This window comes from Serinus canaria, chromosome 3 (assembly GCF_022539315.1).
Source record: "Serinus canaria isolate serCan28SL12 chromosome 3, serCan2020, whole genome shotgun sequence".
NCBI lineage: Eukaryota > Metazoa > Chordata > Aves > Passeriformes > Fringillidae > Serinus > Serinus canaria.
In genome coordinates this window covers 33,587,411-33,605,459 of record NC_066316.1, presented here as the reverse complement: position 1 = coordinate 33,605,459, position 18,049 = coordinate 33,587,411, and the positions used below count along the sequence as shown (strand labels likewise).

The following is an 18,049-nucleotide window of genomic DNA, read 5'->3' as shown; positions in this document are numbered from 1 at the left end:
AATAATTCCAATTTCTTGATAGTCCGTGTGACAGAAACCACCTTTTACATGCTTAAGCCGAATGTCTCCAAAACACACAATTACAGGTTTTATAACAGTATTTAAAGCAGAAGGTGGAGAATTGGACAATATTCATAATTCTTTTTTTTTTGGAGCCACTAGAATCCATAGGTCTCCTGTGAGGAAAAGTAATCTGCCTTGTCTTCTGTATTTATTAGCATGCTGTTCTTGTTATCCAAATTATTTTTGTTTTCCTTTCAAAGTAGTCTCATGGTCTTAAGCTGTACTAGGGAAGTCTTAGGTTGGACATTAGGAGGAATTTGTCCACAGAAAGGGTGTTTAGACATGGGAATGGGCTGCCCAGGAAAGGTGGTGGAGTCACTGACTAACCCTGGAGGTGTTTAAAGGAAAGACTGTGCACTCAGTGCCATGGTCTGGTTGACATGGTATTGTTCCATCACAGATTGAACTTGATAATCCCTGAGGTCTTTTTCAGCTTTATTGATTTTGTCAAAAAATTTGTCTTTTAGAATGCTGTTGTAAAAAAGTTTGTCAAAAAAATTAAATGTAATGTCAACATTCTGTTCTGTCCAGGCAGAACAATTTTGTCATAATATTTGTATGTGGTATTAATAATGTCCCTTTTTCAGGTGTGCTTAAGCATACTTAACACATGGCATGGGAGGCCAGAAGAGAAATGGAATCCCCAAACATCAAGTTTTTTGCAGGTGAGCAATTTCTTCCTTCTCTTCTAAATGTCATTTAGGAGTAGTAAGTTGCCTCTTGATCCTAAGGATTCCTTTTCTGGACCATTTAAACCAGACTAATTTGCGATGGTGTTCACAGGGGTCTTAGGATGAGGGAAGAGACGAGAAAGATGACTCTTATGTTTCAGAAGGCTTGGTTTATTATTTTATTATATATATTATATTAAAACTATACTAAAAGAACAGAAGAAAGGATTTCATCAGAAGGCTAGTTAAGAATAGAAAATGAATAACAAAGGCTTGTGTCTGACCGAGACAGTCTGGACAGCTGGACTGTGATTGGCTATTAATTAAAAACAACCACATGAGACCAATCACAGATCCACCTGTTGTATTCCACTGCAGCAGATAAGAATTCTTTCCAGTTTGTTCCTGAGGCCTCTCAGCTTCTTAGGAGGAAAAATCCTAAGGAAAGGATTTTTCATAAAACACATCAATGACACTAATTTTCTTCAAATAAGCATAAATAAGACAAAATTCCAGAAAATGTCCTTGGAACTCTTAAGAAAGGAGCACTGCTGAGGAGACAGGTTCTTCAAAATGCTCTTTCTAATGAGTATTTCTGTTGGTCTGGTCTTGAAGAGCAACTGTTCATGTCTGCAGCTTATTGCTGCACCAGTTCTACTCAGATGATTTCAAATAGTTTATTTTATTTTCAAAAATCAAAAAAAAAAAAAAGGACTTGGAGGTGACATCATCTTGTGGATTTATCACAAGCTTTTTATGGTGAAGAGGCTTAAGAAGCAAAAGAGGCTCCACACTGAGAGATGAGAAAGTGAAGTACACTAGTGCAGACTGTAGCCTTCCTCCTCCTAAGTGTGCAGGTGAGCTGAGCAGAGGAATAAAGATGAAGGGAATGCAAGTGCAGCTGTGCTGTGTTCAATAACAATTAGTGTTACATTAGAGCAGAATTTATTAGGGCATGCAGTCCTTATAATTTTCAGCTTTATTTCACAGACATGCACTGACTCACAAGCAAAGACATTAAGTAAAAGTAAAGCTTGCAATGGCTTCTTTCCTATGGCAGTTACTGAATTTATTCCGAGTTTGGAGTAATTATTATGTAGCACAAGGTACAATTTCTGTTCCAAATCCTAGAAGACTGCACAGCTTCAGCATAATAGAATTACTGCCTTCAGCAGAACAGATTTCAGCTTGTTCAGGATTTGGCCTTGGAGAGCAGATTTATCAGTCTCCTGATTTATCAGTTCAAGAATGGTCTATTCCAGTGTGTGGAAGTCAGGCAGAAGGGCCAGCATGGGTAAACAAGAACTCTTGCCTAAGCTCAGCTGCAAAAAGAGGCAAGAAAAGGTGGAAGGAGGGGGTGGCTTCTTGTGCAAAATAAAAGGATATTGACCAAACATTCAGGAGAGAAATTAGGGAAACTAAAGCTCAGATGGCACTGAAAATGTTTAGGGTTATAAAGAGGAACACAAAGACCTTGCATAATATGCTGGCAGCAAAAGAAGACAGTTTGCTTAGGTCTCCAGCTGCTCAGTCGGGAAGGAAACCTTTTGGCAAGGGCATGGAAAAGGCAGAGATCACCTCTGCCTCACTGTTAGGGGTAAGACTTGCTTTCATTTATCCCTAAGCGCTCTCAGGCAGGTTTGTGAGAATACCCACAGTAGAGGAACAGTGTTGAAGCTGCTTGGACCCACATGTTCGTGGAACCAAACCCCATGAATCCCAGGGGAGCCAGGGGAGCCAGCTGGTATCACTGCAAAGCCATTAGCTCCCATCTTTGAAAGGCAGAACAATCAAGGGAACTTCAGGCAAATATCCCACTCAGCGTCAAGATCAGCAAGAGAGAGGATCACACTGGGATAGGTATCCAACCTTCCTTAATGAGTGCAAGTTTCCCAAGATCCAAATTCTTAATCAAGAGATGCACTGCAATTTTGGACTTTAAGTGTAAAATCAGTGTAGAAAGGTACAAGTATTTAGGAAGTCTTATTTTCACTAAAGTCCTTTTTCTTACATTAAAGTGTTAGATTTGATGGTTAGAAATCACATGCAGCATAGAAGTTTATAATTTAAAACTTTCTTTCAGTGTTTCATTTTGAGAATAGTAAGAAAATGTTGGGAAAAGTCCCATCCCTACCATATTGGGAGAAAAACACTTTACAACTGTTAAATAGAAAACAGCTGTAGGACTAAATAAATTGCTTGGAAAAAATTAAGCACTACATGTTTTTTCTGGCTCAGAGATTGAACTGTTGTCAGACCACCCAAAATACTTCAGAAATTAATTTTTATTACCCAGCAAAACTGGAAGATTGGTGTATAGTTTCTCATTCATTATAGTTATAATTCAAAGTATTGACTGCTTATTCAGGCCCAGAAAGTAAAATGCTGCAGTGTCAAATTTCTCTAGCACAGCTACTTTAAAAAGATAGAAATATCCAAAGTAGAAAATTTTTGAAAAGCAGAAGCCTATTCTTCCAGAGACGTGTAAAAACCACAGAGATCGCATTTCATATCCAGAGCCTTGGCAGTGAAGTCACTCTACCATAACTTAGCACATCTACATTAATATTCTGCCTTTTTTGGTATCTATGTGGCCATTTGCTTGATGAAACCCAATGTGTGAGGCACATTCTCTACATTTTAATGCATTACCTACATTTTAAGGTATAACACTTAAATAACCGTGGCTGCTTGTAGTTGAGTGCAGGGCAGGGTACAGGAGACTGTGATGATGGTGCACACGGTACCAGCAGTTACCTGGGGCACCAGCCTGAGAAACAGAAAAACCTGGTTAATTTTCCTTCTCAGCCCAACAAGGGAGGCTGGTTCATATTTCCCACTGCACAGCTGCTTGTCCAATCCATCAGGATCAAGACTTGGCTGCCCTAGACTGCCTGTCTGTGCTGTAATGAAAGCACAGCCACTACACAAGGGCAAAGTGCCGTGGCACCTAAAGGAGTGAGGGTATGTTCCTGTGAAGGTGCTGGTGGGACTGAGGGTAGCCTGTGTCATTCAGCTGGCTCTTGGACTCCTACTTTGATAGGAGTTACTGCTCTGGCATTGTCTCTATGTGGAGTGAGGAACCATCACAGAGAAGATGGGAAGCTGGAACACTTCTGTGCCCCCTTTGCTACAGGAGAAACTCCAGGAGAATGCCACACTTGAGCACAGAGCACAGCTGTGGATGTCAGGGCACTGCCTGCAAAAGAGTCACAGTTTGGATTGCTGCTGACATGGCATCTGTCTGATGTGAGCTGTACTTTCTGCATGCACCAAGAAAAAGGAGGACTCTTGTCTTCCACATCCAAATTCACAAATTAGGGGATGTTTTAAAGATGTTCTAAGTTGTACCTAGATTAGGAGGAGAGTCAGCTCCAGAAACAACTGCCCTGACACGTGGGCATTTGCACCTAAGTATGCCCAGTGCTGGAAATGCCATTCCCAGGTCTGTAACATATCATCAGCTTTTCACTAAATGAGGAAATAGAAGTGTTCCAGTCGTCTTGGTTGAATTCTTTACAGTTCTGGAAGTTTGTGTCACAGAACTGTAATCCCTAAAATTGTTGCTGGTGGACATGGTCATAAGTACATAAGAAAAACTTGCCCTTCATTTAGTCAAAAAAGCAAATTGACAGGGATAAACTTTAACACTGGAAAAACTAGCAAGCTTTCAAATCATGAAAATGCAGTATGTCTACATTTGAATACCTAAGAGCACTATGTATCTGTTTAATTCTTTGGGTTTTATTAGGAATGGCTGAGTATATATTTAAATGCCTTGAATTTATGTAAGCATCTATTCATACATGTGCTGGATAATAAAACAGAAAGGAAGAAAATTGTTATTTCCTAATTACTGAATAGTTGGTGCTTTGTTCATATAGTATTGACAACATTTTTCCCCTTATATTAAAAAAATACTGAGATTTTCCTTTATTGGCATATGACGCAGCATTGTTTGTAAAATCTGAAACTAAAGGACATTTATTTGAAAGAAAAAATGGGAGACAGTGTAGATCAGGATTAATTTCAGTCGTTCATGTGGCATTTTACCTCCTTTATTTTTTCTTCATCTAGTTCAGAATTACAGGAATTAGTAAGCTCAGCCATAGGAGGAAAAATCAAAATTGTTGATTGAGAATTTGACAAATACACTTTCTTTCACAAAGGGGCACAATCAGACATCTCTTCCTTTAAATACATTCTCTTACTTATATCTGTATGTCTGTTTTTCAGGGTTTTAAGTTACATTTGTCATTTTCTCAGTGCTTGAGCTAAATACACAGCCAGAAGACTTGGTGGTTTTTGTGTGTAGTGACAGTTTAGGTTTGAAGTGTGGATGTTCCCTGCTTGCACATAGCCTGTATCACAAATAGAAGTACTTTGCCATAGAAATGGTTTTGCTTGTAAAGTGAGCAGAGCTTTGTCTCTTCTCGGGGCTTTAGCTGGTCAGAGTGACCCTGAGGAAAGTTGGAAAGTCCCTTTTCCCAGCCCGGTGCTTGAAGGAGTCAGTGCTCTTCATTTCTCGGTCTCAATGTTGTTTATTGTATCTTTTCTATAAAATTCTTTCTCCTGTCCTGCCTAGGTCAGCTCAGCAGGACAGTCAGAGGCATTCTGCCTGCCCCCGGGGATGTGTTATGTCTTTATACTAAAAACTACATATACAGTGTTTACAATTACTTTCCAATACCTATCACCTCTGTTAGACAGTGAGCTTCTACTCTAAACCAATCTAAAAGTGCCAACATCACAGCAGAAGATGGAGGCCAAGAAGAAGGAGAGAGGCCAGACATGCCCAGATCCCTCCATCTTGCCCCCTGAACCCCATTCTAAAAACCCTAAAAATCTCTTTTTCCACCCTGTGACAAACTAACTGTTATTCTGCTTAGACTTTTGTGGCTTGCAGATCTTCATCTAAGGTTGGTAACTTGCTCCATGGGTCATAATCAAAACCACAGGCATCTTGGGCTCTGTGCCAGGGCCTCTGAGCCCCCTGGCAAGGGTCCTGGCAATCCAGGACAGCCAGAGGGATGTCCTGAATTCCGATAGTATATTTGTAAGAATAGTTTGGCAGCACAATTTTAATATTTGGTTTCTTCTCTGAACAGGTGTTAGTATCTGTCCAGTCCCTAATACTGGTGGCAGAACCATACTTTAACGAACCAGGTTACGAGCGATCGCGAGGCACTCCGAGCGGTACCCAGAGCTCCAGGGAATACGATGGAAATATCCGACAGGCCACAGTCAAGTGGGCAATGCTCGAACAAATGAGAAATCCATCACCATGTTTTAAGGAGGTAGGTTTTGTGATAGGCAGTATTTCTTTTTTGAGCATTAAGAATAATGCAAATATTTGATAAGATAATGCATGAGATGTCTCTTTTAACCTGTGGCAACTGACTCAAGAGACTGAAGTGAACAAGGTTGCACCAAACTTCACAGATCCTTTCCTAGGAAAGAGGAATGCAGGCAAAGTGGGACTGACCTGAATGGGATCTTGGTGCACAGTTGGATAGAACATGGTTCAATCAGCTTAGCTCACTCTTAGTACTGAGCAGGACCTTTTACATGGCCTGTAACACCCGTTGGTCAGCCCTACAAAGGGGCACTCCATGCTCCATACTCTGCACAAATAACAGGCGGTATTTTCCCAAGGATCATAAATTTGAAGCAAATACTAAGAAACACTTCAGATACACCAAGATAATGCAGATTGGAAAAATACCTTAAAAGAAATTCCACAAAGCATCTGCACTAGAAACCTGTGCCTTTGAAAACAACTGTCTTGATGCTGCTAAAAGCAATGCTAACCTTCATGCATTCAAGCTGTCTTAAAAAAATTATAGTAATAAATCAAATTGCCTAATATGCTACATTCCTGAAGATAGACTAAAGCTCACCTGTAGCATGTTAGAAGAATTTCGTTATTAGGGACTTCTCAGTGTCTCTAGTCCAATTCCTTTCCCAAAGCAGATGAGTTAGATCTCAGGGGCTTGAACATATACAGCAAGAGTTCAAGGAGAAAAGAGCTGAAGAAGCACTAAGAGGATCTATATGAATATTAATACAAAATGTTTGGTCAAACATGAGTCATCTCACAGTATTACCAGTGAATATATCCAGAAAAACACATTTTGCTCTGAACTACTACAGCTGTTGCCAGTGTTGAAGCGTGGAACCATCTGGCAGTATCACCTATGCTTTCAATTGTCTGCATAATAAAACGTTGAAAAAGCCTAAATATTCTAGGTTTATGCACATTGCTGGATGTGGCATCTGAGATGCTGATCTCCCATCCTTGCCTTGATATTGTAAAATATATTCTTTGGAATGCAAAACCTTTTTTCATTAAAATTACTGTGTCTTGTGGAATAATAAGAAAAGATATTTTTATCCTCATGCAGGTAAAAAAGGATGTGCAGTGATGGGATGTTGGATTAATGAAATAAAACCTGGTGGTGGTTCAGGATTACCTCTTAAATGTTCGACTCAATAAGTAGAAGTCCATGCATGATGAAGATAATATCTGGACACATAATCCAATAAGTTCTGCTAATAGGTCTTTTTCTTCTAGCTTATGTAATGGTTTCACTTTCGCAAAAGGCATTCTCAAATCACAGATTAAATTATGAATATATAAGATTATATAAGAAAACAGTGGACAATAATGCTCCACATTTCTTCTCACATGTACAGAAGTGAAGGATATGCAGTCTTAGACCGTTTGGTAACTGAATCCCAGCTATTGTTGCTGCACTTTTCCTTAAGAGTCTCAGTAATTGTGTTCTTATTCTGCAGTGCAGCTCTCACACTGCTGGTATGAAAAAGGCAGCTTTGGAACAATGCTAGAGTCCATCTGCGGCCCCGTCCAAATGGAAATTAATCTCTTGGATTATCTGAGCACTTCCTTGGGAGATTCCCTTTTTGTTCAGACCTCTGGGGTTTTTGTACCATTATGTTAGAAATCTTAACAGTGATGATCAATAACACAAATGCAAACTCATGCTGAAGACTGAGGTCTAAGAACGTACATCCTGAGATCTGTTGTCTTCAAAAATCTGAGTCTTGTCTTCATTATATTAAATGATGGGTAGGCTCAGGAAATCTAAACTGCCACTCTTTGGGAGTTTTTCCAAGCTCCATCATGGATTTAAGGAATCTATCCAGAGTTGAAGTCAATTACACTTTCAATATACAGTTTCTCTTTAGACAGATAGCTGTTTTCTCTAACCTCCAGACAGAAAAATTATTTTTCCCTTTATGTTGCAATATGGCCAAGAACTCTCAGTGCTCAGTAAAGTTTTTTTGGTTGTATTGTTGCCTTCACTGTTCAGAGTTTCAGAAAACTGTTTAAGACAAAGCCAACACCAAGCAGAGTTTCACAACTTTGTATGAGTGTTGATTGGTTGGATTTTTTTAAACTCAAATATGTACTTCGATTACAAAATTACACTTCAGTCAAATACTGGTTCCCATCCAAGCTGGGCAGCTCAAGTGCCATGGCCTGAGAATTCCAGTGTTCCCAAATGTGCTGCCTCTGCCTGGAGCAAAGTGGCTGCATCCCCTCGGAAGCAGCTGCTGGGATCCTGCTCTTGGCAGAAGTGCGCAAAGTTCCTGTGCTCGTACCCCAGCAGTGTTTCTGCTCCTCTGTTTTCTGTTGGGGCAGCCCGTGCTCAGGGAGGGGAGGACGTGGTGCTCCTGCTTGCTCTGTGTTTCTCTAGCAAAACAGGGCAGGGAGAGAAACAATGGAAGCCTCAGCACTGTCTCTGTGTAGCTCTGCTCCTGTGTGAACTTCGTGCCTGCATAGTACACCCAGCTTTGAACTGCAGAACGTGAGCAGTGCTCTGCTCTGCTCTCCCTTTGCTTCAGCTGCTATATTTCTGGCCCTGGTTTACCCTGCGCCCAGGTGACACAAGTGACTGCTGAAATGGCAGGCTGCACACAAACAGTGGATTCCTACAGACTGAAGGAGATATCCAGACCAGCAAACTCCCCAAAACAGCATCAGCTGAATTCAGAACAGGTTCCTCTGGGCTTTTTCCAGTTGGATTTTGGAAATCTCTGAGGGCAGAAATTCCAATTTCATCTCCAGTCTGATTCAATTCTGAATTACCTTCGTACTGATTTTTTTTTTCCCTTATATTCATTTAGACCCACAGAGGTCTTGCAAATCTGGTATTGTTAAAATATATGGTTCTCCATCCATGTTACATTGGGAATGTTTTCTTGCAGGTCATCCACAAACACTTCTACTTGAAAAGAGTGGAGATCATGGCTCAGTGTGAGGAGTGGATAGCAGACATACAGCAGTACAGCAGTGACAAACGGGTAGGCAGGACCATGTCCCATCATGCAGCAGCTCTGAAGGTGAGATGTTTATAACAAATCTAAGTTTCCCAATTGTCAAGAGAGGCAATGTATGTGCATTCCACTTCCTCAGTATTTTTACTACAAGTTGGATTTTCCTCTAGCCCCTGTCTTGCCTGTTTTTTCTATGAATATTTGTATAGGATGCAGTGACCCCGAGATGAGTTCAGTTGGTTGGAGCATGGTGCTGGTGCAACACCAAAGTTGTGGGTTTGATCCCCTATGGGCCATTCACTTCAGAGTTGGACTTGATCCTGGTGGGTCCCTTCCAGCTCAGAATATTTTGTGATAATAGCTTTTTTTGTTCACTCTGAGGGTGGGTGGGAGTTAATGATAAAGTTGTATTACAACCAGTTCCTTGCCAGAAAACAAGCTCTTAGAGTAGACAAGCAGTTAATAAACTGTGGTCAGCTGCAATCAGTTTTATCCTGTGTTAACTTGAATCATTCTAACCATTATAAATATTTTCTGCCTTCCTAGCCAAGTATTACCATTTGTGTATTTTGTGACCACACAGATAACAGGGCTATATTGGTTTTAATATTTGAGGTTTTATTTCCTCTGAGGTACAAACCCCAGATTTAGAAAGGCTTCTTTTTGTCCATTACCAGACTTCCATTCTTTCAGTGTGACTGGTCTTCAAAATGAAGTTACTATGAAGTTACTGTGATCAGTATACAAATCTTTCCATGTCTGTCTCTGTGACAGATCAGGTCTCATCTTGAATTCTTTATAAATTTGGTTTGTATGACCTGCCAAGTCCAAGCCAGTTTCTGCTGTGACCCCTGAACACAGATATGACTCAACTGCAGGACCAATGGTGTAGCATTTATATTGATGCACTTGTTGGCTGCAGTTCTGTTGACCACCTTTAATTTGTCTCCAGCAGCTTTTGCTAATGATTCTGTCACTAAAATGAAAGTACCAGTTCTTAAATATAGGGGACAAGTTGATCCAGACATTGAAATAGTACATTTAAGCCTTTCTACCTACTCCTCTTTTTGTCTTAGAGTGTCTAACCTTGTGAAAAGTATTGTTTTAACTGTGGCCTTCCACACTGACTTGTTCTTGTATATCCAGCGTCACACAGCCCAGCTGCGGGAAGAACTTCTAAAACTTCCCTGTCCTGAAGGGCTGGATCCAGACACTGATGACTCCCCAGAAAAATGCAGTGCCACAACAAGCTCAGAAGAGACCATGTTGCACGACCAGGTTAAACCCAGCAGCAGTAAAGATGTCCCCACTGATTTCAAGTCATGAGTTGCATTGACATGGACTTTGTAGACACAACGGCTTTGAAGCACAAGCCAAATATGTCAATATTTGTATGTAAGAAGTTAATTATGTAATAGGTAATGAAATTGAAACTATACTATGCCCTTAAGGATATACAGTTTAATTAAAAATGATCTTTTATTTACCTGTACAAGAGTGTAAACTTTTTTGTGCTTTTATTTTTCAATTGTGAGAACCACTGATTGGTATGTTTAAAAAGTTATGTATACAAAAAAAATGGATAAATCACTGATATATAAGGGAAACTACCTTAGGAAAGAATGTTTACTGAATGTTTATTATTTTTTTTTTACTTGTAGAGTGAGGGCGGTTGTAACAAAGAATATATATTGGTCATTCTTACAGCTACTATTTAAAGTCAGAAAATTTTCACTGAATTTGATAGATTTTACGTTTGGCCATATATTCATGCTCATATTTGATTCTAAAGAAAACCTCCTGTATACTTCAATAAACGTTAAATGGACATGATCCCTCTTTTATGATTTACTGGTACATTTTTTAAATAAACTGCCATAAAATACATTCTAGCTGAAGACTTGCACTTGTATGACTGAATTCATTACAGTCAACATACTTAATTTTATGCTTACTAAATCTAAAATGCAGATGAAATAAATGCACATGGTTTTACCTCATGCCAAATTTGGACTTCTGAATTAGTTGGGGTTTTTTTGGCTATTTTATGCAAACTAACAGTATTCTAAATTTCTTAAGGGCTATTCTGGAACAAAGTCTTTATTGTATCGAAATGTCTGATTTTTACATACTCAGCTTACTTTTACTGACATGCCACACAGGACTCTGATGTTCTCTAGTTCCTAATGTGTAGAATTATTTCCAGTTTTATACTTGCAACCACAGATCCGTAAGTAAAAGGGTAAGGAGTTTGCTTTATTTAATAATCAAGTCTCACTTTTAACATAACATGCATTGCTATCATTGTTATTAATTTTTGAGCAGTCCTTGAAGGACCAAAAACTTAATACTGGTATTACCTCTGACTAATGATCTGTTGTATGATACATACTATAAATCAGGCAAAACCGAAAGTTTTTTGTTTTCTATTTGTTCTTTGTTTATAAGTATCACGCTGGAATTTTTGACTTTTTGTTTTACAATGTATTATTTCTAATCATTAAAAATGGCACCAACTGAGGTTGTGTTCTTATGCTGATGGTTAACAGTTCTGATAGTCCTGACCGAAGAGCAGTTTTTGTGTTCTACTGATGTGTTGTGTTAATCCAAGGCCTGTTCTGGTTGTACATACCTCTCAAAATACATCTGTGGAACTTCAGGGGTCCTTAGTCAGAGAGCAAAACAAGCAACCCTGTGCCAGAACTGCTGGTAAAGACATGGAACAAAGAGCTTGTGCCACATAGTCCAAGTGTTAGAACTTCATCAGTATTAAAACAGCCCTGCATTTTTCCAGATGGGTATTTACTTACATTCTGTTACTGTACAAAAGGACTGTGATACTCCTGTAAGGGCTACAAAAGCAAAATAACCAGTTGACTTCCAATTATATTTGTTAGGAGTTTCCATTAGAGCTCTTCATTTACTGCTTAAGTTGCCTGTCTACAGGAGCACAGTCTTTTTTAAAAATCCTGGTACTTGTACCAAAACCAAATGTGTTGAACATGAAGATCCTCTTTAAAAGTGAAGACTTTTTTCTTTACCATTAAAACACAAGACTGAAACAAGAAATACCCATCTGGCATTGATTTGACATGAGGAAGGTAGTTAACATGATTGTACCTTTATCTCCAGTGCATATTTACGGTTTCATAGCAATGCTAATGTGAAGTCACTGCTGCTTAATTAAGCAGATGTAAACAGCTGCATGGGATATTAAACTCTAATTTGCATCTACATACCAATTATCCTTTTTTTGCTCTAATGTGAGCTAGAATGGAATTGTACCAAATTAATGCAGAGATTCAATCCTTAATAAATTGCAACTGTGTTACAGCCTAAGTAAATTGTGAACTTGGCAACAAATACAAAATACACATTTTTAGGTATTTAAATACACAAGGTAGCTATGCTACGTGGCAGTAACATCACAGTAAATCCTATGAGGTGGGAGACTCATCTCTTACCATTTCATCAAACTGATTAGAAACCTGTACAAATATAGATCACAGTTTCTAACCATTCATGCAGGTCCTGTGTTTTTAACTGTTAGGCTGATTTTGTAGAAAATGTTTTAAAATTCAACAGAAGTTATTTTCAAAGGTGCAAAGGGCAGCAAGCTGCTTGTTAGATCATTATGGGATTTTACTCCATGTTTTTTGGTGCTGCCTTTGGCTCAGGATTGATTGTTGGCACAACAGTTCTGTAGGGTGGCATGGGATGTTACCAGCCTTTGGAATTGCTGTAGCCACTCTGGCAGAGGAAGAGTAAGGCACCACAGAGTGGTGCAGGAGTGTTTCGTGGTGCTGCACAGATAGCAATGCCAGGCTTTCCTGCCTGGTGCAGGCACAGTGTCTACAGAAGAGGAGATGGTCCATGAGAGCAAATCCCTTGTTGCACTGACTGCTGCACATGAACGACTGTTCTGTTCTGCAGCTGTTGCCACAGCACTCTCTATCTACAGACAGTAATGATGGTGCCTCTGCAGGATTTGATGGTTTCCTCTGGAATTTCCTCTGGGTAAAAGATGTGCATAAATGTCTGGATTAATGCTCCTCTGTAATTCTGCCACTCCTATCCAGGAAGAAACAAATATGACAATCTAGAAAAAAAGAAAAAAATAACAAAACAAAATTTGAAACATAAAGCTGTAAAAAACTTCCAAGTTTCACTCCAGTAATTACATGTTAAATGTTTAGGTAAAAGCAGAATAAAATATGTGTGACTATAGATGGTCTGGATCTGCAGTGACCTGTGTGGCATTGTTGGCTGGGCTTTGTAAATGTTTTTCTTGTGTAAATCTTTTCCATAAGCTCAAGGGTGATACTGTGCACCTCTGCCAGCCAGGTGAGGAGACTCTTCTGCAGCCACAGGCAAAATCCTGCTGCCACAGGTAAGGCACTGGGTTGTTGATCACTTCCAGGGAGCTTTAGTGCCAGTGCTGTGCTTGGATGTTCTGTTTAGCAGCAGTGGAACATCTATTCTTTGCTTTAAAAAAATCTTTAAAAAGAGAAAGCTCCATACAATACAGGAAATGTACTGTACTACTTTTGATGGCTCTATCAAATAGGGCATTCAGTTTCTGGCAGGATCACATTGTTTAGAAAACATGACTTCAAAACAGGTTTTTTTTTCCAGCTATGTCATCTATTACTTTTTTCCCCCAAAACGTTTCTGGTGGCACTTTAGGAAATGTTCTGTTTTACGTCCAGAGGAAAACAATTTGATAAGCAAACAACCATATTATTAATTTGTCTTTTAAACCCATAAATACCTGAACAGAAACCCAGCTGACCTACATTTAAGCCAAGACTATACTATGTTGTTCTGTTCGCTGTGAAGGTGAATTATTTAGGCTTAGATTTTTAGTTGGAGTTTCTCAGGTAGGCCTTCTTCATTTATAACTTCATGCTGCCTTTGTATTAGTGTGATTTACAGGTGTTTCCTTTTTTATTTATTCAGAAGCCAATCACCACCAAGTGGACTTACCTCCTTGGACTGTCAGCTCTCTCTATAGAAAACAGAAATTATAAGCATTTTACAAAAGAAAGGAGACAGATTTTCAATTCTTCATGTCATAAGGAACAAGTATAAGGTGCAGAAGGTATTTCAGATCTATTTCTCAGGGTTTTTTACTGACACACATACATATCTATCCATATATAAATGCATCTGGTCTGGCAGTCTTGAAAATGTTTCCTGAGCTGTCTTTTTCTTCTTCTGCATAGACAGTGACAGCTTTAGTAGGAACAATAGGGCATTTATATCACAACAATGAGCATTCTGAAATGCACTGAGCTGAGTAAAAGTAAGCTCCACAATTACTGAAATGAATCACAGGTGAAAACATCTTCATTCTCCAGAGATTTGATTGTTGCCATTGTTTTATTCTCCTAAACCATGAATGCAGAAAACACATTAACCACCCATTGAATTACTATAGCAGAGCTCCCAAATAATCTCACCACTGCCTCTGTTTATAAAGGCTCAGAAACCAAATCCCGAACCACAATTCTCTGTCTTGATTGAGAGAGTTCTGCATATTGTGACCTGTCATCTCTGCAGGCTGCAGTCTCTCCTCTGGTCTTGCCTCAGCCCAAGTTTTGGCTCTCAAAAGATAACCCAGTCCACTTAGTTCTCCAGGTGTATTAATGCTACTTACCCTTTGGATTAAGAGTGCAAATGTGGAAAATGAAAACAAATTGAAAATCTCATGATAAAAAAATTCAGTTTGCCATCTGTAAAGATTCTGTGTTGCTTCATTAAGGATTTTCTTATTGACCGAGTGAGGAATGGCAACAGCAAAACTTGGGAGGGTTCCATCTTTTCTCTTTTCATTAAGATATTTAAACATACATGTGATGCAGAAACAGAATACCAACAGAAAATGTCTTACAATCTACTCCTAAGCAATGCCTTGGATGTCTCCACAAGTCCTGTCCTTTCACCTCAAAATTCTAAGTTTTCAGCCACGGAAAACTTCACCCATACCTAAATTAGGAATAAGCATATTAATGCAAACTTCCAGAACTTTTTCAATCAAAATTCCTTCAATCATTGCAGAGTTTTCAGTATAAACTTATTTTTACAAGTATTTTAAGCAGCACGTGAGAAGGTGGCCTCAGCTGGATTCTGGTGCAGCACAGTTCTAAGCCTGGACTGTGACAGCACCTCTTTAACACTGCAGGAGGGGTACCAGTGTGGTTAATTCAGGTTGTGACAAGGCCACCATCATCACATATGTGCAACCAGCCCAGCCAAGCACCAGCATTCTTGCATTAGGGAATCCAGGGTGCCAGATCCCGGTGCACAGTGGCTGGGAATAGTCTGCAGGATGAGTCCCTGCCTCCATCCTGGCTATAGCTACAGTTCTGGCTGTCCTGAAAACCTTGCAGCTGCTTGCTGGCAATGTAGTGGGGCAGTGATTCAAGAGGGAATGGAGGTGATATGGCACATCAAAACCTAGCAGCCAGCAGCAGGATTGCTGGAAAGCAATTGCTGTGCTTGCCAACAGGACCCATCTTCTCAGCTACCAAATAGTCACACTGCAAATCTCAACTGTATTTTGAGACAGTTTCCACCAGAGAAATTTGATGTGATAGATAAAATTCACAGGGGCTGGCCTCCAGCAAAGCAGCAGTCACAAGAGAAATCATGCAACCATCTGGCTGGCTGAATTTTGACACAGCATGTGTGATTCTGGAAAAGTCCCAGAGCATTGGAGAAACCTCAGACTAGGTGAAAAAATCAGATTCAATTCTACATATCTCCCAGTTGCCTCATGGTCACTTAAGGCAAGAGTGTGCAGGCTTGTCACACAGACACTGCAACACTGCTCCAGTACAGGTCCCTGGGAGACTTCAGCATCAGCAACATGAAGAGTCTAACAGACACCACCCGATCCATCTGACAGAACAGGGAAAACAAGGTGTAAATTACATCTAACTATTGATTTAGCTCCATACAAATTTCACTCTAGGTAAAGAAACCAAAACAAACAACACTACAAATGTACACTATATACACTCAGACTCAAACAATTGCTGTTGATGAGAGCAAATGGTAACTGAAGCAAAGGTAAGCCAAATATCAAAATATCGTTTTGTATCTGCACTGCCTACTAATGTGTTAAACCTTCTTCCACTTGTTTCTAGCTCTCCCTCCAAGGAAATTCATGTTAGAAAACAAATAGCCAGATGAACGAACAATAACTTGTATTGGAGGAAAAGCCAAGCCATTTGAACAAAGAATGGGAGAACAACAGTACACAACAACTGTGTAAGTCAGGAAAGACAGTTCAGTCTTGAAGAGCTCTCAAGAGCCTGTATTGATAGCAGAAGTCAATGAGGGACAGTGCTGAAATTTCTAGATTGCATATAGAGACCTGCAGTAGAATGTTAAATTCAATGCATGCCTAATGGAAATGGAAGACTTGGATTAATCATCTGAATAAAAATAACACGGGTAAAATGCTTGTTGTGATACTGCTGTCTTCCTGAAAATGTTCGTGTGACTTGTGTATTTTAATCACTACCTTAAATACATTTTTGCTTTACTTGCAAATGCCTTTTCATGCATAGAATCCAACAGCAAGTTATTTTCCTTTGCCAAGTGTGCCCTCAAAGACAGTTGTCCAATCAATGTCACTAAGGAAAAGCCATGACTGTAAATTCATCCAGTTTTCATTTTTCCCCAATACTTCATTTTACACATTTCCACACACTGAAAGGCAGCAAGGCTCCAGTGAGGCAGCAGAACAGTGCTCAGTGCCCAGCATCCATCACAGCCTGGGATTAAATGTCCAGAAGCGACATGTAGTTGATCTGTCATACAAAAATTATTCATTCTCAAATATTACATCTTTTGAATGATACAAAGTCTCCATGCAGATTAAATTGCCAGTGTTCACCTCAACCTTTGTCTTCTTTTTAGCAGAGTGATTCTGTTCCATAAGGCCCCTGGGAAAAACCGCCACTGTTTACGTTTTTCCTGAATTTAAGTCTTTCCATAGTTGAACAGCTTTTGCCTTAATGGCTGTTGGGTTTTAGTTCAGTTAACATATGTAAAGAAAATATCTCAGAGTTCTTAATCAGCATCTTCTTCTCTTCTTAGTTTAGGCCTTGGTGTATCACTTGTTATTTGTATTGTATCTAAGGAAAAATACAGCTCTGTATGATGCTAAACGAAATGTTTCAAATGTCATTTTAAGGCATGTATCAGAAAATATTATTTGTTTCATGCTTTCCTGTTAAAATAATATTTCACCATTCATTTAACCATTCTGTATTCTAAGTTCTCTGCCCAAAGTCAACTGTTACACAATCATAGGAATGGTGAGCAGGAGGGACAGCTGAAGGCAATCATCCTTTAGCCCACTCTTCTCCAAATGGAACATGTGCCCTCCTTGAGGACTTTGACTCCTCATGGAATATGAGATCCAAGTCCCCTGCTATCACAATAGTTTAGACTCCGTGCTTCCAGCTGATTTCTCTCTCCCTTTTGTCTCCATTTCTGTAATGATGTTACCATGGCACCCCAGCATTTATAGCTTACTTCAGTTACAAGACATAATTTAACATTTTAATTTACTCACAACCAAAACCATTTTACAATAACTGAAGAAAATAAAAAGAAGGAAAATTGAGCATAGGTCATGTTTCACTTTAAAAAGGCTGGCCATTTCCAGGTTCTGTCATACTTGCAGTAAAACCATTAATCATCATAAACTCATTTTGTCTAAAAGCAGAAGTAATACATTTTTCCATGTAAATCACTTCATTGCCATGACAGAATGATGTCAGAGAATTGAAATAGGTGATATAATAAATTTTCCTTTTGGAACATTGTTTAGCACTAAAGGTTATGGGGGGCAGTGGGGAGGGGAGAGAGGGGACAAGATTGATGTCAGCTGCTAAAGAGTAAATTTTATTTTAATTTTCATTAAATAGACATAAATACTGTATTGACACAGGCTCACTTTTACAGACTTAAAAAAATATACATACAGCTTAAAAATG

General features: G+C 39.3%; 1 protein-coding gene across 5 annotated transcripts in view; it reads left to right on the top strand.

The window, feature by feature from the left end:
• BIRC6 (baculoviral IAP repeat containing 6) overlaps positions 1-10,922 on the top strand; it is a 175,555-nt gene extending 164,633 nt beyond the window's left edge. For all 5 annotated transcript variants that reach the window (XM_050972011.1, XM_050972008.1, XM_050972010.1 and 2 more), the window contains exons 71-74: positions 651-728; positions 5,843-6,031; positions 8,967-9,101; positions 10,182-10,922. In XM_050972011.1, coding sequence (XP_050827968.1) covers positions 651-728; positions 5,843-6,031; positions 8,967-9,101; positions 10,182-10,361 — 582 coding nt within the window. In that variant the 3' untranslated portion in view covers positions 10,362-10,922. The remainder of the gene's footprint in view (positions 1-650; positions 729-5,842; positions 6,032-8,966; positions 9,102-10,181) is intronic.
• Positions 10,923-18,049: the final 7,127 nt, after the last annotated feature.